Source organism: Lissotriton helveticus, chromosome 11, assembly GCF_964261635.1.
Source record: "Lissotriton helveticus chromosome 11, aLisHel1.1, whole genome shotgun sequence".
Lineage (NCBI taxonomy): Eukaryota > Metazoa > Chordata > Amphibia > Caudata > Salamandridae > Lissotriton > Lissotriton helveticus.
Genome location: NC_136072.1, coordinates 1,040,289,259 through 1,040,312,955, shown reverse-complemented (window position 1 = coordinate 1,040,312,955; position 23,697 = coordinate 1,040,289,259). Strand labels below are relative to the sequence as shown.

Genomic DNA, 23,697 nt, shown 5'->3' with positions numbered 1-23,697 from the left:
ATCATTTTTTGATCGGTTTTGGTGTTAGGCAGGATTTGCAGTGTACTAACACGCCAACCTTGGGTACCAAGTCTATATCTAGAAACTGGAAGAAATTAGACGTAGAAAGTTTTAACAAGCACCTAGAAAATAACATCCCTGCCATTACTTCAGTTGGTTTGGCAGATTTGGACACCATCCATACCTGGATTTCAACATCCATTGATGTGTGCCTCCAATCCTCTATTAAAAAAGTGAACAATCACCAACCTCCTGCCCTGTGGTTCTCCGAAAGGTTAAAAATGAAGAAAAGTAAATGTGAAGCATTAGAAAGACGCCGGAGGAAGGACTATGCACCCGAATCTAAACTCAGATATAAATCAGCAAAAAGGGACTACCACTCTCTTCGTAATGCTGCCCGAGCCGAATACGTGAGTACCACCATCACGACGGCACAGAACAGCTTCAAGACTCTGTTTAAATTAGTCAAAGAACTTTTGGGTGCAGCTTGCCAAACCCTGTGCTCATGGAATCTCAATGTGAGGATTTGGCCAAGTTGTTCATCAGTAAAGTGGAGAAAATCTACTCAGCACTGAATATAGAGACAACCAATGTGGTGCAGCAAACTAAGAACTCCCCCCCAACATCAGGAAGTTCTGCTCTACTGGATCGTCAGACCACTGTACCTTCCAACCTATTGTCAAATTGGTTGCCACTGAATACAATCTCCTTAAAACGCCTCTTAGATAGCCTTGAATCTGGCTCTCCTAGAGATCACCTTCCCATCCCCGTACTTCAGAAGCTGGAGCGGTCATCGCTAAAGCTAATTATGGAGTTGCTTAATGCATCTCTACAAGAAGCAATTGTTCCACTTGAATGGAAACAGGCCATGGTCCTCCCACTCTTTTAAAAAGCCAATGCTGATTTGGCAGAACCATCTAATTTCCGCACGATCTCTCTACTCCCAGCGTTTTCTAAAATATTAGAAAACATATTAATCAGCAACTGACGCATTTTGTTGATTCGCAAACATTTTTGCATTCTTCACAGTCCGGTTTCAGAGCTGGTTTCTCTACTGAAACCACTCACTGGGTGTTACGGAAACATTGCGGCACCGCCTAGATTTGGGTGAGACTGTGGCACTCATATTGCTTGCTTTGAGTGTGGCCTTCGACACGGTATCACATACCGTGTTGCTAAAAGCTTTACAATCGCTGGCCGTTGTCGGCGCAGCACTCAAAATGGCTCACTGATTTTCTGGCCGATCGTACTTTTTAGGTCTTCTCTCCGTCGGCCAGTTGTAAGATCTATGCTTCTCCTCACGGAGTACCGCAGGGTTCCATTCTCAGCCCACTAGTTTTTAATGTTTATTTCAGGCCTCTGGCAACGATCACTGAAGATGCTCGGTTGTCTATTTTTTCCTACGCCGATGATACCCAGCTAATCTTCTCCTTTAACACTAAAGAGGCATCCAAGCCATCTTCTCTTCAGACGGGCTACAAAATATAGCAGGTTGGATGCAAGCCAACTTGCTCAAACTTAACGGCAAAAAAACGGAAGTACTAATTTTGGGGAAAAATAAAGATCTCTGGGGCCGCTAGCATTGGCCTCTTCAAATGGGTGCACTTCCCCAACCTGCGCGCCAGGTCCGCAATCTAGGTGTGATCATTGAGGACCAGCTTTCAATGAAGCTTCAAGCAGTTAAGATTGCCTCAACCTGCTTCACCATCCTTAACTGGCTCAAAAAAAAAGATTTGGATGCTGCCTGATCCCACACAAAGAACTGTGGCCCAGGCTGTTATTACTTCTGGGCTGGACTATGGCAACGTCCTGTATCTAGGAGGTAATTCGTTAACTTCAGGTGGTGCAGAACTCGGCTGCCAGGTTACTCATCCAGGTTCCTAGAATGGTTTCCATCTCAGGCTCGCTCCGTGACCTTCACTGGCTCAGGGTGGAGAACCACATTGAATCCAAGGCACTAAGCTATATGCACATAATCAAATCTGGCACAGCACCTCAGTATCTGAATGTCCTAGTCCATCCCTATCATCCACCGCGCCTCCTCCGTTCTTCCATTGAGGCTACATTTTTGGTTCCCAGGACCAGACTGTCGCAAATGGGCGGCCGATCCTTCTCTTGCCTGGGCCCTTCTTTGTGGGATTCGCTCCCAATGTCACTTCGGAACAAAACCATCTATTCGAATTTCCGTAAAGGTGTAAAAACGTGGTTATTCAATCAATAGTCTCTCTTTCACTCTGCTCGTGTCTGGTGGCACCGGTAAACCTCTGGGTAGCCGTGCACCTTATAAAATTAATAATTATAATTATAACATTAATACTAATAATAATATTGTCTCTACCAGATAAGGCTGCAAAATTACCATTGCTGCAGCATCAACAGAATTGTGGAAACACTTTTTGGAGCACAAAGGCGCCCATTCACTTCAACGTTCATGTAGCGGATAGCACTTTTTAGGCAGGTGACCTAACAAGCCTAATAGCCAGTACCTGACAGTAACACTGAAATACTGATGTGGCCAAATCCAGAATATGAATTACATAATATTAAAAAAGTGACTGAAAGCAGCTGACCTACACACACTAATGGCTGAAGAGGGCTGACCCAAACTCAGTATCCAGAAATAAAAAATTATGTATCTAAGCAGGATAAAAGTAGGACTTATACATTTCTAAAATAATCAATATTTGAGGCCCACCAACCAGAGAACATCATCACCACTTGGAAAAACTAAAACATGAATTCCTCAGTCTACTGCTTAAGGGTGGTACTAACAAAGTACTGAGGAACCAACACAAACAGTACTTTTATTGAAGGTTCTACTTCAAAGAAGGCAGGCGGCTGGAGATCCTTTCGAGATCTACGAAGACTCAACACGTTCCTGCAGATGTGTCCTTCAGAATCTCCACTCTTCAGGAAGTCCTCTTGATACTCCAAGGAATTCCTGGCATCATTAGGCCTTCAGAATGTTTATTTCCATATCCCCGTTCCTCAGGATCACAGGTAATATCTCCAATGTTCGCAGAAGGGCCGCATTATCAGTTCAGACCTCTACCATTCAATCTCAAGTCCCCCACATGGGTCTTCACCATGTTTGACGCAAGTGGCAGCACACCTGTGAAGTGCCAAATCCTCTCTAGCACTGAGCTCTTCCCTAACCTTCTTAGGAACGTTGCTTAACACTGCTGAAGGAAAATTGTTCACTTTCCAGGAGCATTTACCAAAATTAGGGGGCATGGCCACTCCCGTTTTTTAAATGCGTTTCTGTTTCAGTCAGACTGTGCAAGTCAATGCTAGGACTAATATCTTCCTGCATTCCACTACATTGTGAACTTTGGATGCAACCCATCCAGCAGAAACTACATCACCAATGGTGACAGTCTGTGGATTCATGAGAGGACCACTTAATTTCCTCGCTGGCTGAAACAAGCATTGGGACATTGAGAATGGGACAGACTCTTTTGAAAGGCTTTCCCTTTTAGCACCATTAACATCAAATTATGACAAAAGATGCATCAAAGGATGAATGTAACGTTCACATGCAGGATTTGGTGCCAAAAGGAAAGTGGCTGAAAGCCGAGAAGAGTCTCTATGTCAAGTATTGAAGCTACATGCTATTCGCATGGGGCTTCGGTATTGAAACACATTCACTTGCCATTGGAACATCTGTCATAACTTTCATCTAAGCCTATGCTTTTCCTCCACTTCCCCTGGTCCTGAAGGTCCTTGGCAATGCGAGAAAGAGCAGAGTGAACTGATATTGGTTACCCCTGCATGTCAGAGACTGTATTGATATACTAAACTAAAATGGCTGTCATTCGCATCATCCTTATCCTTCAAAGTACACTTTGAACTTCCTCGGCGGGAGGGACAGTTTCTTTATTACGAGCTATAAAAATCCTGAGCCTCACCACCTGCCTCCTGATTACTTGGTATTTGGACATTTAGATAAATCAAAAGACTGTAGAGATTCCTCAGAGCAGACATGTAAACCCTAAGACGTGCAACCCCTATGATGTGCAACTAAAGTCTTACATCCACTGTCAGTGCAGCTGTATCAAATTCTCTCTTCCCTATTACATCTGGCCATATCCGGCCTCGAATATTCCTCACTGAAGATGCATTTGGCTGCTTCTCAAGATACAGATGATCACAGGAACAGTTATTCCTTTCACAGAGTCATCAAGCAATGCATCTAAGGCCTCTTCTGAGCCTTCCCTTTAGGTAAAACAGCCACCTGTTCCCTGAGTGTTAAACACAGTCATTAGCTGACATATGACTCCCCCACTTGAACTAATTCAAAAAGCAGATTTGAAGTTCCTTTCCTGGAAAACAGCATTGCTTCTCGCATTGACTTTTTACATGAGAGTATGTGAGCTGCAAGCCTTGACAGTCAAAAAGCAATTTCTCTTATTCTCAAAAGCCAAAGTGAATTTATACCTAAAGTGTATCAGATTCCCACATTAAGCCGGTGGTTTTGTGGAAAAGTAAATTTTGTCATGTTCTGTGTCCCTACGTGTCATCCATCACATGTTATGTGTGCATGATTAAATATGCATATGTATTCCCCATGTTCGATTAATGACGCAATTACAGTTGTGTCCACCTCTAGTATGGCAGTTTCCAGTTCTCGTGAATACTACGAATATCAGGCCTATGTAAAGTTACGTTGCCACGTTTTTCAGTGTGCACGTTATTCCATTGTAAAGTCCCCGTTTCTAGGCCTCAAAAGGGCCCGGACACCAGATTTCAGCTCCTGTCTCCTGTCTCCTGAAGCCTCGCTGAGGAGCGATACAGCCCCCACCTGTATCCTCGACCCTTCACTTACTTCCTGCCTCGCAGTGCCCGGTTCAGCTTGGCCCTGCCTCTGAGTCTGCCAAGAGTATGTTATGATTCCAGATTATCAGTTCAGTCCTCTTCCTCTGCATTCCTAAAGCTACTGAACTGCATCAATGGTTTCCGTCATTGTCTAGCCTTTACGGCCCCATGTTAGAGAAATATTGTATTAATGGTCATTTAATATTCTTCATCACGCACTACATGTAGAATAATGCATGGTCCAGTCTTAGTGTCTGTCAGCCTTTCCCCTCCTGACTTCTAGTTTATATCAACATGTTCTCTAAACATCAGATACTAGATACTGTTTAGGTACATGTCGCCCTGACTCTCCAGACTTCAGTCTCTGCTCCTAGCACAGAGTTCGAAGCCCCCAGCTTCTCCTAGTAACACGTCATTGCTAGTTTGCGCGCACCATTAGGTCAGAGGTCCCGGCTCCTCAGGTAGCCCCCTCCATGTTTCCGCCCCATTCATGACATATTCTGTTACGTTTGCATCACATGCCTGTGTATACGCCCTGTTACACCTCTTTTCACCCTTATCTTTCGCGACTACTACGCGTCACACCTTTTGCTCCACCCACTGCTACGCCTATTGCAATGTAATGCTATGTGTTTGCGTTATGTATATATGCTCATGTACTGTTATTAAAAAAGTTATCCCTTGTCCCGATCCTGATCCTGGCAGCGCTGCTGGGCCCTGCCATCCTATTCCTATGCAGGTTGTCCTGTTCCTGTCCTTTATGCTGTAATAAACCTGCAAACTCCTACTACCTCGAATCTTGACTCTTATTTATTGAGCTATCTGTTATTCATTTATTCATTCAAAAATAGGGTATTATTTATTTATTTACCACATAATGGCGCCCGAATAGGGACTTGCCCTTTCCCCACGCGTCGGTGAAGCCACGCCGACCCCCTGACCCTCTGCAGTCGTGACGGAACTCTTCTGCGCACCGGCAGATATTTCTGCTTCAAGTATCCCTCAGGCCCACGGAGGAGACGGAGGAGGCGGTCCAGCATCCAGACGAGACGGTGGAGGAACGCGGCGAGTCCCGACCAGAGCCCAAGCCGAGAGTCCAAGGTTCGAGGTATCCGGAGGCCCACCTGTAACAGAAGTCCGAAGTTCGTCCGTCCGTCGTCGTAGCTGTCTCGTCCAGTCTGAGGCCTTCCGTTCTTACTGCCCGGTGAGTACCGTTACTGGGGTAGTATCTAGACAGGGTCAATTTAATTGACTCTGGTCCGTGGGTTGGTGGTACACAGTCCCACAAACGAAGTGTCCACTCCGGTGGATACGGGTCCTGACGTGTCTCTGTATGAGACCGGTAAGTTTCGTACTGTTTCAGCAGTGCATCTAGTTCCTGTTCTAGTCAGTTCTGTTCTCGATAAAATTCATGTATTCTGTTTTCCGTATTCCAGGTAGTATTCTGTTCGAACTGTTATTTTTAAATGTTCTTCATGTATTTTAATGTCGTGGTATGAATGGGGAATAAGTATCGTGTTCATTGTGTATTGTATTGTGTCTAGATTATAGTTCAGTCATGCCGCTCTTTTCTAAGTTACGTCAGTTAAAAACTAGAAAGGGTCTGCTGGAAGCAGCAGTTCCTGTCCCGCCTAGGGACAGTCCAGGTCATTTTATGTATCAGAAGCATGGCATAAGTGCCATATTATATCTAGATTTATGGGTAGATTATACCAAACAGTTAGAAGAAAAGTATAGATGGCCCGTATCGGGTACATGGGATGCCGAGTGCATCATGAGAGTAGAAGAAGCATTATGGAAAAAGAAAGCCAGACAGTCACAGAAAGATGCCATCGAGTTATGGCGCAAAGAAGCTCATAAAAGAACCGAAAAAGAAATCAGAAAGTCAGAATTAAGTAGAGAATCCTTAGAACGAGCACAAGAAAAAGAATTAATCGAGATAGGTGAACAAGTTAAAGCCGAACAGTCAGACAGACAGAGGCATGCCCTTATTAAGGGTATGTATCCTCTCCGTGCTGAGGGCTTGCCAAAAGCGACCCCAGAGGCATCCAGTAATTTCCCACCACCATTAGTTCCGACCAAGCTACGTCACAAACAGACCGCAGCTGATATTTTCATTTCGTCCTATTTGGACGACACAGTCCCAGAATATGCAAATCCTGTTACTACTCCGCCAGTCCCTGTAAATCAGGCACTACCCGCTCCTCCAGACACCGGAGTACCTGTTACGGTACCCCCGGTCCAGCCCGCCATACAAGTCCAGCCTGCATTTCCATTTCCCACTCTGCCAGGACGAAGAGCATCAGTCGACGACTCTAGTTTAGGGGCCGCAGGGGGAGGTACTCCTCAAACCCCGCCGCCACACAAGCGTTTAACGACAGCCGAATTACATATGCAAGCGTCACAGCGTACGCCCAGACATCAGTCTGTAGCAGAAATAAGAAAATCCCTTGCCGAATGCGGCTATGATCCAGTCCCAGGCGAGGATAATATGGTTTTATATTCATTCCGCGTAAGAAAGGTGACCGAGTATCTAGTCACCTTACCGAATATGAAAGAAGATCTAGACAGAATATATCGTTTCATCCGTACAGGGGATGATCCAGAAAGCATTGGCGAGGCCATGTCTCAAAGGAAAGCTGAGACCCAGCTCATGATATTAAAGTTTCTGATCAATTGTCTAATAAGAGAACAAGATTACCCGTCTAAAGATCCGGCTGAAATGAAAACCCTGACAAGGTGGAGTGATAATATAGCCGAGGGTAAGCACAAGACCGTCGGTGCTATGGAGAGTATGTACAAGAAAATCCGTAAAGAAATAATAAAGTTACACGAACAGCGTAAAGCAGCACAAGTAAGCGAGAAAGAAAGTAACTCTGATACTGAAGAGGTAGAGGACGAGAATCCCGACAGAATAGCGTATGTAGGAAAATCTAGATTTCCAGATCGCCATTTACGCCTAGAACACAAGTCTACTTTCCATCATCCAGCACCAGAACAAGGTTCTCTAGAACAAGTATTCCAAGCTACCGATCACATTCTGAAATCACGAATCGGTTACAGTGAGTTGAGTACCATGCATGAACAAGAACTAGTCCGATCAGCAGTCCGATGGACTACTGATTCTACCACTTTTCCAGACGAAATAGTGGCACAAATGTTTCTGAAAATGCCCCCAGCCGAGCAACGACTGGCGGGTATGTATATGATTCAGCACCTCATTACATTGTATGAGGGTCAACACTCTGATCCAGGCCCGTTACATGATATCCTGAACGAGTTACTCCAGTATAGATGGAAAGGTTTAGGTACCGATTTAATTAGTGTCATTATAGAACAGCGTCACAAATATAGAACGTTTTTGAATCCGCATTTTGTTCATGTCTCACCCCCAGAAAGTAAACCATTTTACATGGAGAGACAGAATCCGTTACGAGAAGTCCACCCAGTTAGAGGAACGGGTGGCGAACTAGAACGAGTGTTTGTTTACACCCCGATTACAAAGATGGAACTCCTAGAGATGAAGAAATTAATTCCCTGTCATGATAAAGATCCAGCAGGGTTCCATAGAGAATTAAAAGACATGCTCCGTATGGGAGAATACACGTATCCAGATATAATTAAAATGTTAAAGGTCCTGTTGCCCGCAGGGGTGTATGAAAAGCTCAAGGAAAAAGAATGGGAGGTGGGAGAGAAAAAGATCGATTGGGCAGTTCTAGAAGCTGAAGACAAGGCACGAGTACCAGGTACTGGTCTTGGAGCGAAATGTAAAGAATTACCTGAATTATTGATTCAAGTTTTACCCAGATTGTTAACAACTAGAAAAGAAGACTGGGATGCAATCTCAGCCTGTAAACAGAAACAAGACGAAGACATTAGTGATTTTTATTCTAGATTTGAGAAATGTTTTAGCATCAATAGTGGCCTCAAGACAAGTAGTGAGTCATACCCTCATCTTTTTGTTACTAAATTAGTCGAGAATTCAAGCCCACAAATTAAAAATCGAGTTTTGAAGGTCGAAAGTACCTGGCAAGCTAATACCCCGTCCCAGATGTTACAGATGCTCCAATACCACCAGAATAGAATCAGGGAAGAGCAAGAACACGAGAGAAAACGTATGAAAGACACGAAAATGAAAGTACTAGTTGCACAATCTGTTCCTCAAGACAGTCAGAAGAGGGGTCCGAATCAAGCCAGTCATCCTGCAGCTCCCGTTAAAGGGAACTGCAATTATTGTAAACAGCCAGGTCATTTTATAAACGAGTGTGCAGTTCTGAAACACAACATAGCTACTGGTAAGACTAAAGAAAGACCACGTCCGCCTAGACAAGAACAAGTTTCACAGACTCCTCAGCCACAGAATGCGCCACAGACAGTTACAGCTCCGCAGCCTATCGCTGCAACACAGCACGTCACACAGCAGATGTGTGGGAGAGGTGTGGCGCCGCGGCCAGGGCGACTGACGCTGGAATCTGGGGACCACGGTTCGATCCCCGGCTCCGGCGGCAGGTTAGCCCAGCACCATGTGACTCTGGGCAATAGCTCGCTTAATCTTCCCGACGGCCCCCCAGCGCCTAGAGACCCTTACGGGTGATTGTGCGCTTTACAAATGTGGACTTTACTTTACCAGTATGCACAGTCTGAGTATCCAGAGTACCAACAGTACTCATGAAACAGCCTAGAGAGGGAGGTAGGCTTGCCTCTCATCGAGATACCTGTAGATCAAGAAGGTCCCTATGTTCACAGTCAAGTACTAGGGAAAGATAGAACGTTTTTGATTGATACAGGGGCAAGTAGGACCACAATTAGCCACGCCGAAGTTCCAGGGGCTCCGCTCTCAGGCTCAAGAAATGTTTCCCTTGGATTTTCAGGAAAACCTATCGTAAATGAAATATCAAAGCCAGTTACTCTAGAAGTAGGTCCATTGTCCCGTACTACTGATCTGTTACTTACTAAGTCATGTCCAGAAAATCTGTTAGGCATTAAAACACTGAAAGAATTAGGTGCAGTTATATGCTGTTCCCCAGAGGGAATACGATTGTTCCTACGTGACTTTAAGGGTCACTATGTATTACGAGATTTTGATCCCAGATTGTCCAATGTTCCGCAGCATCTATGGGCGCAAGGTCCAACTGATGTTGGTTATATGCAAATCACACCCCATCGTGTGACTCTCAAGCCAGGTGTGGTGTTACCACGAATCAGACAGTACAGATTGCCACCTGAGGCTGTAGCAGCCTTATCCAAAATTATTGACGGGCTCATGGCTCAAGGAGTGGTTGTAGAAACTGACTCCAATGTATGCAATTCTCCGATCATTCCAGTCATGAAACGTACTGATCCAAATGCACCTCCAGTATATCGATTAGTGATTGACCTACGAGAACTTAATAAATGTATTATTCCTCAGTATCCAGTCGTTCCAGATATCTCTTCCCTATTGACAGCCATTGATTCCGAAGCCACGTTCTTTACTGTAATCGACCTCAAGAACGCGTTTTTCAGTGTCCCTATTCATCCAGACAGCCAGTTCCTTTTCGGATTTTGTTTAAATGGAAGGAGCTATATGTTCACACGAGCTCCTCAAGGTTTCACAGAAAGTCCTAGTATTTATAGTCAAGCACTTAAGAGACAACTAGACAACATTCACATGCCAACTGACACTGCCCTGCTCCAGTATGTTGATGATCTACTGGTCACAGCCCGTTCTGAACGTGCTTGCGAGCGAGCATCCCTCACAGTTCTGTATTTCCTAGCCGAGAAGGGACACAAGGTGTCCCCTTCGAAGCTTCAATTCTGTGTCCAGCAAGTGGTCTACTTAGGACACTTACTGTCCAAGAGGGGTAGGCAGTTGACACCAGACCGTATCCAGTTAATAGCGAGTCTTCCTCAGCCCAAGACCCAGAAGGAGGTACGTGCTTTTATCGGCCTCACTTCTTATTGCCGACAATGGATTCCTCAGTATGCATTCCTAGCCAAGCCACTGATACAGTTAACGACACAGGAGGCAGCCGTATCGACTGTCCTCCCTTGGACATCTGAACATACACTCAGTTTCAATGAGTTAAAGAAAGCTTTATGCCAAGCTCCAGTTCTAGCTACACCAAACTACAGTAAGCCTTTTACACTTTTCGTCACAGAACGCGAAGGTACAGCATTATCTGTTCTCACACAAGATCAAGCAGGACAATACAAGCCATGTGCTTATTTTTCGAGCACATTAGATCCGGTAGCCCAGGCTCTGCCTGCGTGCCTCAAGTCAGTTGCAGCCACAGCACTAGCTATCAGACAAAGTGATTCCATAGTCTTAGGACACTCCCTGACAGTACAAGTTCCACACTCCGTGGAAGTTCTTCTAAACCGAACACAGACTCAGCACTTGACAATTGCACGTTTAACAGGTTATGAATTGACACTGTTCCAGCCACACATAGAAATCAGACGCTGCAACGTTCTCAATCCTGCTACACTGTTACCATCAGTTACTTCGAATTCTGCCACACATGACTGTGTGGAAGTAGTTAACATTATGACCAAGCCAAGACAAGATCTGACAGATATTCCATTACCAGATCCCGACCTGACACTTTATGTGGATGGTTCATGTATGAGAACAAGTACAGGAGAACTAGTCGCCGCGTATGCAGTGACTACTGACACTGAAGTTATTGAAACACACCGTATTGACACCCTGTCCGCTCAAGCAGCAGAGCTAGTTGCTCTGACACAAGCCTGCATACACGCCAAGAACTTGAAAGCTAACATTTACACAGATTCACGTTACGCATTTGGAGTTGTACACGACTTCGGAGTGCTCTGGCAAGAAAGAGGTTTCATGACTTCTCATGGAACCAAGATTCAGCATGGTCTCCTTATTCAAGCTCTGTTAGATGCCATACATTTACCGACATCTATCGCCATCATGAAGTGCAAAGCACATACGAAAGTTACTGACATTATTTCCCAGGGTAACGATCTAGCAGATCGCACAGCCAAGCTTACAGCACAGACTCTAGACATTCCAGTTAACATGACACACACTCCAGATCCGACTACATGCATGACAGTTAAGGACCCTACACAAGATGTCATAGATATCCAGTTACATGCTACTCCTGAAGAAATCAAGAAATGGTCCGAACAAGGAGGGGTCCAGACAGATCAAGGATGGTTAACGAAGGGTAGAGCCACATGGTTTCTCCCCGACTCTATGGTTCAAGTCATTATCAATACCGCACATAGTCCAGCACATTTAGGAGAAAAAGCTATGTTAGACAGTATCCAGAACATTTGGTTCAACAAGCATTTACGAGCTGCAGCCAAGCAGAAAGTCCGTACCTGTATGATATGTTGTCAGTTTAATCCAGGTAAAAGTGTCCCGGTGGAACAAGGTGGATTCCAACCTCCTGACCACCCTTTTGAAGTCCTCCAGATGGATTACATTCAGATGGAGCGATGTCGAGGTTTCAAGTATGTCCTTGTAGTTGTATGCGCTTTGTCCAGATGGACAGAAGCATATCCAGTTCCAGATTACACAGCCGCGACCACTGCCAAGCAGTTGGTTCGTGAGTTCTTCCCCCGCTATGGACTCCCTAGAGTCGTATATTCTGACAACGGCCAGCCATTCTCCTCAGAGTTAATGAGGCATGTTTCCCTTTTGTTAGGATACCAGTGGAAGTTCCATTGTGTACGCCATCCTGAAGCAGCAGGTCTCGTAGAGAGACATAACCAGACTCTGAAAATTCGCATCGCCAAAGTTTGTAAAGAGAAAGGTGTGGACTGGCTAGTAGCTCTGCCAGTTGCCTTGTTCTATATGCGCATGGTCGCACATTCCAGATCAGGTCTGTCCCCGTATGAGGTCGTTTTCGGCCGCCCCCCTAACATGTGGGGTACTCCTAGACCCCGAAGTATTACCGATGTTTCAAGTAATATGCTGACAGATTACCTAGCTTCCTTGATGTCTGCCCTCAACTCTTGTCGTTCACAGGTTGCCGCCGCATTTCCAGACAATACCGAGGTGGCACCGCATGAAATCGTTCCAGGATCCATGGTCTTGGTTCGCAATTTTGACCGCTCAAGTCCGCTAGAGCCTCGCTGGAAGGAGCCCCGACAGGTCCTTCTCGCCACCCGTACAGCCGTGAAGTTGGAGGGTCGCAAAGGCTGGGTGCACCTTTCACATATAAAGAAGTTTTATGGACTGAAACCAGTCTCAAAGAACATTTCCCAGGATTCAAAGGACTGCCAAAGTACTATTTTTAAGGACTGTCCCGCAAAAGACATTGCTACGAACCCTTCCCCGTTAGAGAAAACTCCGCAGCAGGAGTATAAGTTGAAACTCCGGTCTAGTAAAATAAAGTCAGCCAGTTTGATTGTCTAAGTCCTCCCCTAGGTGAAACGGTTAGACTGTTTCTGACATGTATAAAATAGACCCCCATAGTGAGAGAGTTAGTCAAAACTCAATCCGATGTATCGTTTTCCTATGTTTCATATTATTTCTCAGTATTATGATTTCCTGCACCAGTTACGCATTTTACCTGTATTTCCCAGTTCTTCATGTAAATAAGTCTGCCAATGTTACAGTAGAGCATACGTTTAGTGATCTGCCTCCTCATGAACTCTCTTACCGCCTCGCTATGCGAAATAATTCTTTCATCCGCATGTTACATTATTCACACCAGACCAGCAATGCCACTAATTGTTGGGTGTGTGGTCGACTCCCCCCTTTCCAGACACCGAAGGGAGTTCTGCCACTCTTTCCTTATCCTTTTTCACATAATGGTTCGTGTGGAGCATGGTCCACGTTAACGTCATCCTCAACAGATATGTCTTTTCTTAACAGTACATGTTTTCCAGACAAGCAAGGTCTCCCCCACAGAACCGGGTTAGATCTAGAAAATGAAGTGTATAATTTAGGTAATTATTCTTCGAATTTCATGGTCTTGAATGTTCAGTCTGATTCCACTCCAGATTTACCTGCTATTTCAGTACTACCAGTCAAAGGCGAATTATGTGTCCGAAATAATGGTTCCGTACACGTAGGACATAGTGATTGTACTACTATTGTCAAGTATAGTGACAGTAGGAAATCTATTTTCAAAGCTTCACGTCATTCTTATTTTATTTGTGGTCAAACTGCATATGTTCGTCTGCCCCTCGATTGGGAGGGAACCTGTTACATTGCCTTCCTACTGCCACCAGTTTTCCTAGCCCCACCTGATTATCATAGAAACACACATCTAGTACACATTAGACATAGAAGGGAGATCGAGTCCCCAATTGTCGATTATACTGAAACTGCTCTAGAACAGTATACAGATTTCAATAGAGGTTTCTTCTTCTTTATAGGACCTATCCAGAATAGTAAGCTAATCCGTAGGTTAACAAGAACCCTCGAAGCTGTAGTAAATGAGACTGCCTCTGCTCTAGGTAACTTAACTGAAGAGCAATCTGCTATGAGATTTGTCGTTTTACAGAATCGTCTCGTCCTTGACGTCATACTGGCCGATAGGGGCGGGGCCTGTAGAGTCATCGGATCTAGTTGCTGCATTTTCATTCCAAATAACGCGCCGTCTGTTTATTCAGCTATAACCAGACTCCATAAAATTGCCCATCTGTTACACCAAGATCCAGGCACCTGGACATGGTCCGGTTGGTTCTGGAATATAATTTCCGCCTGGGGATGGAAAGTCTTGTCCTTTCTAGGTATTGCAGTAGCGATCATATTCAGCTGCTGCCTCTGTATACAATGTGGCCCTGCGATTTGCGGCATTTGTGCTACCTCTTGTATTCCTAGTCCCAAGCCCCGTTCTAGATCCCGTTCCAGGATAATTCGAGACGAGCAAATGATACTGTATGAAATGATAGATGGTATCATGAATATTGATGTTTCCTGATGGAAACGTAGTGACAAGGAGGGAATGTGGAAAAGTAAATTTTGTCATGTTCTGTGTCCCTACGTGTCATCCATCACATGTTATGTGTGCATGATTAAATATGCATATGTATTCCCCATGTTCGATTAATGACGCAATTACAGTTGTGTCCACCTCTAGTATGGCAGTTTCCAGTTCTCGTGAATACTACGAATATCAGGCCTATGTAAAGTTACGTTGCCACGTTTTTCAGTGTGCACGTTATTCCATTGTAAAGTCCCCGTTTCTAGGCCTCAAAAGGGCCCGGACACCAGATTTCAGCTCCTGTCTCCTGTCTCCTGAAGCCTCGCTGAGGAGCGATACAGCCCCCACCTGTATCCTCGACCCTTCACTTACTTCCTGCCTCGCAGTGCCCGGTTCAGCTTGGCCCTGCCTCTGAGTCTGCCAAGAGTATGTTATGATTCCAGATTATCAGTTCAGTCCTCTTCCTCTGCATTCCTAAAGCTACTGAACTGCATCAATGGTTTCCGTCATTGTCTAGCCTTTACGGCCCCATGTTAGAGAAATATTGTATTAATGGTCATTTAATATTCTTCATCACGCACTACATGTAGAATAATGCATGGTCCAGTCTTAGTGTCTGTCAGCCTTTCCCCTCCTGACTTCTAGTTTATATCAACATGTTCTCTAAACATCAGATACTAGATACTGTTTAGGTACATGTCGCCCTGACTCTCCAGACTTCAGTCTCTGCTCCTAGCACAGAGTTCGAAGCCCCCAGCTTCTCCTAGTAACACGTCATTGCTAGTTTGCGCGCACCATTAGGTCAGAGGTCCCGGCTCCTCAGGTAGCCCCCTCCATGTTTCCGCCCCATTCATGACATATTCTGTTACGTTTGCATCACATGCCTGTGTATACGCCCTGTTACACCTCTTTTCACCCTTATCTTTCGCGACTACTACGCGTCACACCTTTTGCTCCACCCACTGCTACGCCTATTGCAATGTAATGCTATGTGTTTGCGTTATGTATATATGCTCATGTACTGTTATTAAAAAAGTTATCCCTTGTCCCGATCCTGATCCTGGCAGCGCTGCTGGGCCCTGCCATCCTATTCCTATGCAGGTTGTCCTGTTCCTGTCCTTTATGCTGTAATAAACCTGCAAACTCCTACTACCTCGAATCTTGACTCTTATTTATTGAGCTATCTGTTATTCATTTATTCATTCAAAAATAGGGTATTATTTATTTATTTACCACAGTTTTCCGCTTCTTCTTTCCACCCCCTACTACAAATGCAGAAAAATCCTTGCTTTTGGTTAGACGATGTAAGAGATGTAAGGTTTATCTGGAAAAGACTAAAGCCATTAGCATCTCTGATACGCTCTTGTGTCTTTTGGGTATCCTGGGAGATGCCTTCCTCTTTTCAAGCAAGACATGTTGTCTGCATGGATCATCTTTTGTCACTAGAATGCTAATTGGCAACTTCAAGTGCAGCCCTCTATGCTAGTGGGCCTCTGCATGACTTGTGCTGTGCTGTGGCATGGAAGACCAAACACAAATTCACCAAGCATTTAGATGCAGCAGCGGATTCTTTGTATTACAAGCAATTATACACAACCACTTTTTTGTGTCATAATTTTTTATTGGAGTTCAAAGATAGGCAATGAGCCTGCTTTCTACTGTTTACATATGATATACTTCTGACTATTGTAATTAAAGTATGTATATCTATCAAAAATACAGTGCTGAAGAAGAGAACCTGTAACTATCGTATTCCAGTGCTGGTATATTTCATAGAGTCATATGCGACTCGCCACGTTCTCCAGTCAGGGGCTCACTAGTTATTCACTTTCACTCACGTTCTATGAAAGACTGAGCTAAGGTGGCCTCTAAGGAGAGTGAGAGTTCTGTAGCATTCAACTGATTGGTTAAAGGAACGTTTTGATGCTACCTAACAACCCTTGTTCCTGATCCTAGGGTCACATTAACAACGTTTATTGCTCTTTTAAACTGCTGGTATTCCCAGCCAGACTACTGAAATAATTCAAACATGTGAATCTATGAAGGATACCAACGATGGAGAAATGTAGTTAGATGTATGTAACTTGTTTTGGCTGACAGCAGCTTCCTAGGATGGATCAAATGGTCCTATAAAAGAGTTAACCGAACCAGTGATCCCAAGAGGGTGAAGCTAATCACTCTTGGTCTACTAAAGTCAATAATGACATACTGTAAGGGAGTGAGAAGACGTTTAACAAGTCTAGGACAAGACCTCTTAGTCTGTTTCAAACAACCATTCACAGTAGCCTGTGCTCAGATACCAAATTGTCTAGGAGAGCCCCCATTATACCCATATAGTAATTTAAATTATACAATGTTCATGCTAATCTGGATGGTCCTGCCTTATGGTAACCAAATCCCACATGCTGTCACACCCTTGTGACCGTGAACCTATGTTGTGTTCCAACATGATAGATTTTTTAACAAATAACCATAAAGAAAGATGTTTAATCATGAGTGTGTCATGAGTCCTCAAGACCTCACAACTTTGCTAGGGGTTTCATCATAGGGTCAAATTCATATCAGAGGGGCACCTCAATTGTTAGCTCTATGACAGGGTAGGGTAAGGTAAGAGTGTTTATTTTTCACATTTCTGTTGCATCTTGTTAATAACCCTCTGATGTCACTGCTGTATGACCTGCCTGCTAGGAATATTTGTCCCCACTTAGGGAGCTCTTTGGACATCTCTTTCAAAACCCTAAAGCGGGTATAGTTTAGCCTAGAATCTGGGACCTACATTCTCCTTTAGCTCTGTCCGTCAAGCATATGATTACTAATACTCACAAATGGTGAAGGATGTAGCGAGGAGAGTTGAAAGCTGTGGTTTTCTCCACCTGAGGGTCAGTAGCTACAAATTCAGATGGAAGGGTGAAATCTTGGAGACAGAGATTTCTCACATGTCCCGTCACTTCCTCCAAAACCTCTTAACGAATGAACTTCTCAGAGGTTTCTACATCCTGAAGGTCATAAAAAGTATGAATAAATGAATGAATTAATTAATTTAATTGCAGTGCATTATCCAGAATTACAATAAAATACGTATCTCACGACATTATAAAACATTTGTCTAAAAAGTATCAGTGGCCTCTTATGCTCCAGTCAGAAAAAAAACATTAAATTGACCCTGGGAAGCAGGTTCCCTGGGAAAATTCTTGTGAAGGATGATATTGACTATGGCTTTCACTAAAGGTTGAAGCTGCTTTGCAGTCAATGGAGATGTTGCATGATTTGGAGCATGCCTCCGATTTTGTGACTCGGAGCTTCGAAAGTCAGTGGGCTGCTCAGCAGACGGTAACAGGCACTGTTTTGGAATCTCTATTTTCAGAAGCTGGTGGACATATTTTTACAATGCTAATCTTTATGAGTGGATCACCCTCAGCCAAAGACTTGCGAGGAAGATGGACTAGATGTAGGTTTGTTTTGTTACTTACTACATTTCATGTAAATATGTTAATGTCCAGTTCACAAAATTTCTAACAAATTCTGAAAGTTTCTTAATGTAAGGGCCAACTCACAAAAAATTAAATCAGACAATTACCTCTTTATTTAGTTACATTTTCGTTTTTTTTTATTCTCAAAAAACAGCAGGAGCATTCCTGCGAAGCTACGTGAGTCACAGCTTTCCAGGAGTGTGCATGAGTAAATGTTGTAGGTGTAAACTTCTTTCTTCTTTTCACTTGTGAAACTGTTTTCCCTGTGAAGAAACACCTTCCTCTAAACCAACACCAGTTTTGATTGTGTTCGCTCTCTATTTCCACCTTGGATTGAGACTTACCAATACCCATGATAGAAGTAAAAATTCCTTATAAGTACCCATAAACCGCTAAATGTGTGTGTTCAACTGCTTTTTAAGACATTCACGCCCTGTAACTCCAACCCCTGTGAGATTTACTCCTACATTCAATTATACCACAAGAGTATAACTTTACAAGTGAGTAAATCCATTTGCGATTGTAAATTAACTTTTGTATGAATATTGTGAATATCAAACAATAACTTACATTGCTAAATCAATCAATTTGTGTGTCTGATTTCAACTTGGGTGCAAAGATGACTGTGAAGTGGGCCCACTGTGGGGTTCTTCGTAAGTGAGAGAAAATGACACCATATACGAATTAAAGAATCAAAATTGTGAGGTACAAAAGAAAATGCTGATGGGTTATTTCTTTTTACACATGTTTAGGCCTGTTTCCTTCAGTGTTGAAGATATGGTCTTCGAAGCCAACTTTGTTTTGGCTACCTTAGCTGATGCAGAGTCAAGGGCACTTTCACAAAGATCACAGGTTCTCTCACGCAGGTATTATGTTTTGCATTCATATACCTTTTAACATTTTTGGTATTGATTAGTTATGGCTGGGAAAACTAAGGTTTAGTGATGTAATGGCTCTGACAGTTATAATGTCACGAATAGTATGAGTCTGTAAACCATATTACTTGTAGGGTTAAAATGTAATGAAAGGAATAAGGAAACGAGTCACACACGCTTGGAAATTGTTGCGCACCCTGATTTTGCCGTGAGGGGAACGGCTTGCTCTCCATCTGGGTGCGCCGTGAGGGAAACTGCTTCCATGCCTTGCCTTTTTGCCTTGCAACATCGCCGTGAGGGGAACGGCTGGCGGAGGAACTACACTGCCCATAAACCTTTGCCTGGCGCGGCCAGGTGACGCTAGAACAGCGATGCCTCTCCCCTGACATAAGCGCTCCCGCCCTACGTAATGCGGGACGCGCCCGTATATATGTTCATTCACACGCGCTCAGACACACGCCAATGTTTATGTCTTCATGTACACGCGCTCAGACACGCGTGAATGTTTTCTTTTAATTTCGACTTCATGCGCACACTTTCTGTTAGGTGCGCATGAAGTCTAATGTTATCTTAATCATACTGTGTTGTTGTTTAAAAATGCATTCTCGTGAGGGTAGCCTGACTCCCTGGCATGGACGGTTGCACTCAGCAGTTACCGTTCATGCTCCGGAGAGGAAGGACGCACTCCCGTGATGTTTTATCTACTTACTTGGAATAAATCTACAATTCATCATTATTGCTTCCTGTGGATTATTTCCCTTTGTGAAACATCACCTTTTACAATTGGCGATGATTTTCGGCGATTTTCTGGATTTTGTGAAACATCACCAATCATTTGTGCCTCTCAAGCCTCACTCGATCAACTTCTTCATCTGCTCCCTCAATCCGGAAAGGCATTACAACCGGAAAGGAAATACGTGATTCAGCCTCTGAGCCTCTGAGCTTTGTTTCTCATAAAGGGTTCTGTGTGTTCTAGCAAAACCTCTTTTAATTGGTTTTCTCTCTCGCGACCACACCCCCAAATGAAACGATTGGCTTGTCACTTGTTCCTGGTTATTTAGAGAACTGGTGCACGATTGTGTAGTGAAAAACGATTTTACTGCCTTTTAAACCAATCGAAGCACAAATTATAACTAAAAAGGAACTGTAAGTTTAAAAAGAAATATTATTTTCTTTCTTCCCTCTTTATTAATACTTACATTTGAAGAGAAGTGAATAACACATTTTTAATTGACATCTTAAATAAAACAAAGAGTCAAACTTTAAATTTACAAAGCAAAACTTTTATTTATAATGGCAAAACAAGAAATATTTCAATTGGAACATTTCTTACCTCATCAGGGTAAACCTAAAGAACCCTGGAAACTCTGGATTAAATCTTTTGAAAATTATTTAGTAGCCATAGACGCAGAGGATTATTCAGCTAAACGCAAACTTGCCATTTTGTATAATTTCTTAGGAAGAGTTGGACGTGAGACTTTTATTCATTTGCCAGTCACTATTCCACCTCCAGATGGAGGTGAAGGATGGAATGTATATACAGATGCTGTTCAGAGATTAAATAAGAACTTTTTGGAACAGCCTAGCGTGATGCTAGAAAGATTTAACTTTAGAAAGAAGAAACAAAGTTCAGATGAATCTGTTGAAGACTATATATCAATTCTCAGGAATTTGGCATCTGAATGTAACTTTGGGGCACAATTAGACTATCATATAAGAGACCAATTTGTTTATTCTTGTTTTCATAAGAAGATACAAGAAAGAATTCTTAGTTGTAGAGATCCAACATTGACTGAGGTTATTATTATAGCAAAGGGAATAGAAAGATCCATCATCACGTCTACTTTCCTGAATCAGGAAAATGTTTCTCCTATTAATGTTGTTGAACATGATTCTTCTGTTAACAATATTTCTTACAGGTCACGCTTTACCAAGCCTTTTCAAACAAGGCAAAACAAAGGTTCATCATACTGTTACAGGTGCGGAGCGAAATCGCACTTAGGTGATAGTCCTATTTGCCCAGCTTTAGGTAGAAAATGCACAAAATGTGGAAAAACTGGTCATTTTTATAGTGTTTGTAAAAGCAAAAGAATTGTTAAAGTGAGTTCTTTAGATACTAGAGAGATTTCAAATGAAGATCCCCCTCAACATAGTCTCATTCTTTCTAATAGTATGGAAAGAATGATGCTTTCTGTTGATATTGATACTGTAAATTTGAGTACTTCTGAGAAAAAGGTCAAGGAACCTTTAGGTGAATTTATAATTGGTGATTTAAAAATAGAAATGATGGGTGATTCTGGAGCACCAGTTACGATCATTTCAGACATACTATTTGAGAAACATTGGCCTGACAAAGAGTTGGAAAAATTAGATATTATTCCTAAAGGTTATGGGGGTCAGGACATTGAAATGCATGGCTATTTCATTGAATTTGTGTCTTGTTTGGGGAGAAAAATTTCTACAAAAGTATATGTGGCCCTTCAAGGTAAGCATATTATTGGATGACAAGATCTGGCTAAGATGGGGTTAAAGTTAGTTCCTGGTGCTGAAAATCCCATTCAAATCAATAATGATGTTTCTATTGATGTTATAGATCATTCTGAAGGGAATGATGTCTCATCTTTCACAACAAAGATTTTAAATGAATTTTCAGATGTGTTCACAACACGCATTGGTAAGATTACAAAGGTAGAACATTTTATAAAGTTAAAGGAGAATGCTATCCCCATTGTACATGAGGCCAGGCCCATTCCTTTAAGTGTGAGGTCTGATTTGAAGATCTTACTTGATGAATTAGTGGAAGAAGGGATCATAACTCCCACAGACTCCTCTGAATGGGTGAGTCCTATTGTTATAGTACGAAAAAAAGATAATTCGATTCGTTTGTGTGCTGATTTACGCTCACTGAATAAAAACATACTAGTAGATTGCCACCCATTACCAAAAATTCAGGATCTCTTATCAAATATTTCTGGTGCCACTTGTTTTTCCATCTTAGATTTAAAGTCGGCTTATCATCAAATTCCTCTTTCCACTCCTTCCACTGACCTTACGACCTTCATAACACCCTTTGGTGCATATAAGTACCTTAGGTTACCCTTTGGTTTAGCCTCTGCGGCAAGCGTCTTCCAGAGGTTCATGGATCACATGTTGGCAGGTATTGCTTCAGTTCAGGCTTACCAGGATGATATCCTGATTTACTCAAAGAACAAGATTGAACACATTATTACTTTAAGAAAAGTACTTGAGAAGTTTAAAGAATTTGGGGTTACACTGAGTGCAGATAAGTGCAAATTTATGGTTCAGTCACTAGATTATTTAGGGCACACCATTTCAGCTTCTGGAATCAGTCCCACATTTTCTCTTACAAAGGCTATTGATGAAGTGGTAGTTCCTCATACCAAAGATCTACTTAGGTCATTTCTGGGTATGACAGAATACTATTCTAGGTTTATATCGAACTATGCACAGGTTGTCCAACCACTACGCCTTTTGTTAAAAAAAAATGTTCACTTTACATGGAATGATATTGCACAGAAAGCATTTGAATTAGTAAAGAAGTTAATTCTTCAGGCTGCTGCTTTATCTCCATTTTCACCTGGTTATACATGTTTATTATCAGTGGATGCAAGCCAAAAAGGACTGGGGGCAGTCTTATCTCAATGGGTAAATGGAAAAGAGAACACTGTGGGTTTCTCATCCAGATCTCTCTCTATTGCTGAATCTAACTACAGTACAATAGAGAGGGAGGCTTTGGCTTGTACCTGGGCCGTTGAAAAATTTAGAACTTTCATTTGGGGTACACAATTTGAAATTTTCTCAGACCACAAACCTTTAATCCATTTATTATCAGGAAATGGCACAGGTAAAGCGTCATCAAGGTTGGTAAGATTATTGTCATGCTTGCATGAATATAATTTTATTATTAAGTACATACCAGGTGGTCGTAATGGTTGAGCGGACTGTTTATCTAGATTATCATTAAAGGATAACTACTTGCCCACAAGGTTTGATGATGTAGAATGTGTGGTTGCTACTATTGAAGATGTTATTACCAATCTTCCTCATGTAACAAAGGATGATTGGTTAAAAGCTTTTGTAGAGGATTCCACTCTTCAGGCTGTTAAGAACATGATTGTGACTGGCTGGCCTAGAGAAAGGTCCTTACCATCCCCTTTGAAATCTTTTGCACAAGTCAGTGAAGAACTTTCTATAGTAGGAGGTTTAGTTATGCGTGGAGATTTGGCAGTACCCCCTTTATCTTTACGTAAAAGGATTTTTGACATAGCGCATGAGGGCCATTTAGGTATAGGTGCGACAGCTAGAAGGTTAAAAGAAAGTTTTTGGTGGCCTGCTTTAGAGTCCAATGTTACCAATTGGATAAATGCCTGTGGTACATGTCTTGTTTCAGGCAAGCACTGGAAAATTGCGAAACTCCCTTTATACAATGTACCAACACCTGAAGAGGCATGGGTGAAGTTGGCACTGGATTTTGCAAGCCCGTTTGATCTACTTCCCAATGATAAAAAATACATTTTGGTTTTAGTAGATTATTACTCAAAATGGGTAGAATTTGAATTTTGTTCTTCAGCCTCTTCTACTTCTGTGATTAACTTTTTGACTAGAATTTTCATGACAGAG

At 42.8% G+C, this 23,697-nt stretch overlaps 1 protein-coding gene across 8 annotated transcripts in view; it reads left to right on the top strand.

The window, feature by feature from the left end:
- Positions 1-23,697, top strand: part of RAD9B (RAD9 checkpoint clamp component B) — a 583,995-nt gene that overhangs the window by 430,567 nt on the left and 129,731 nt on the right. For 7 of the 8 annotated variants that reach the window (XR_013602561.1, XM_078667483.1, XM_078667485.1 and 4 more), the window contains one exon: positions 18,934-19,047. The exons of the other annotated variant lie outside the window; for it this stretch is intronic. Coding sequence is in view for 6 of the 7 variants with exons in the window: in XM_078667483.1 (XP_078523609.1) it covers positions 18,934-19,047 (114 nt within the window). In the remaining variant the exon portion in view is untranslated. The remainder of the gene's footprint in view (positions 1-18,933; positions 19,048-23,697) is intronic. 8 annotated transcript variants of the gene reach the window in all.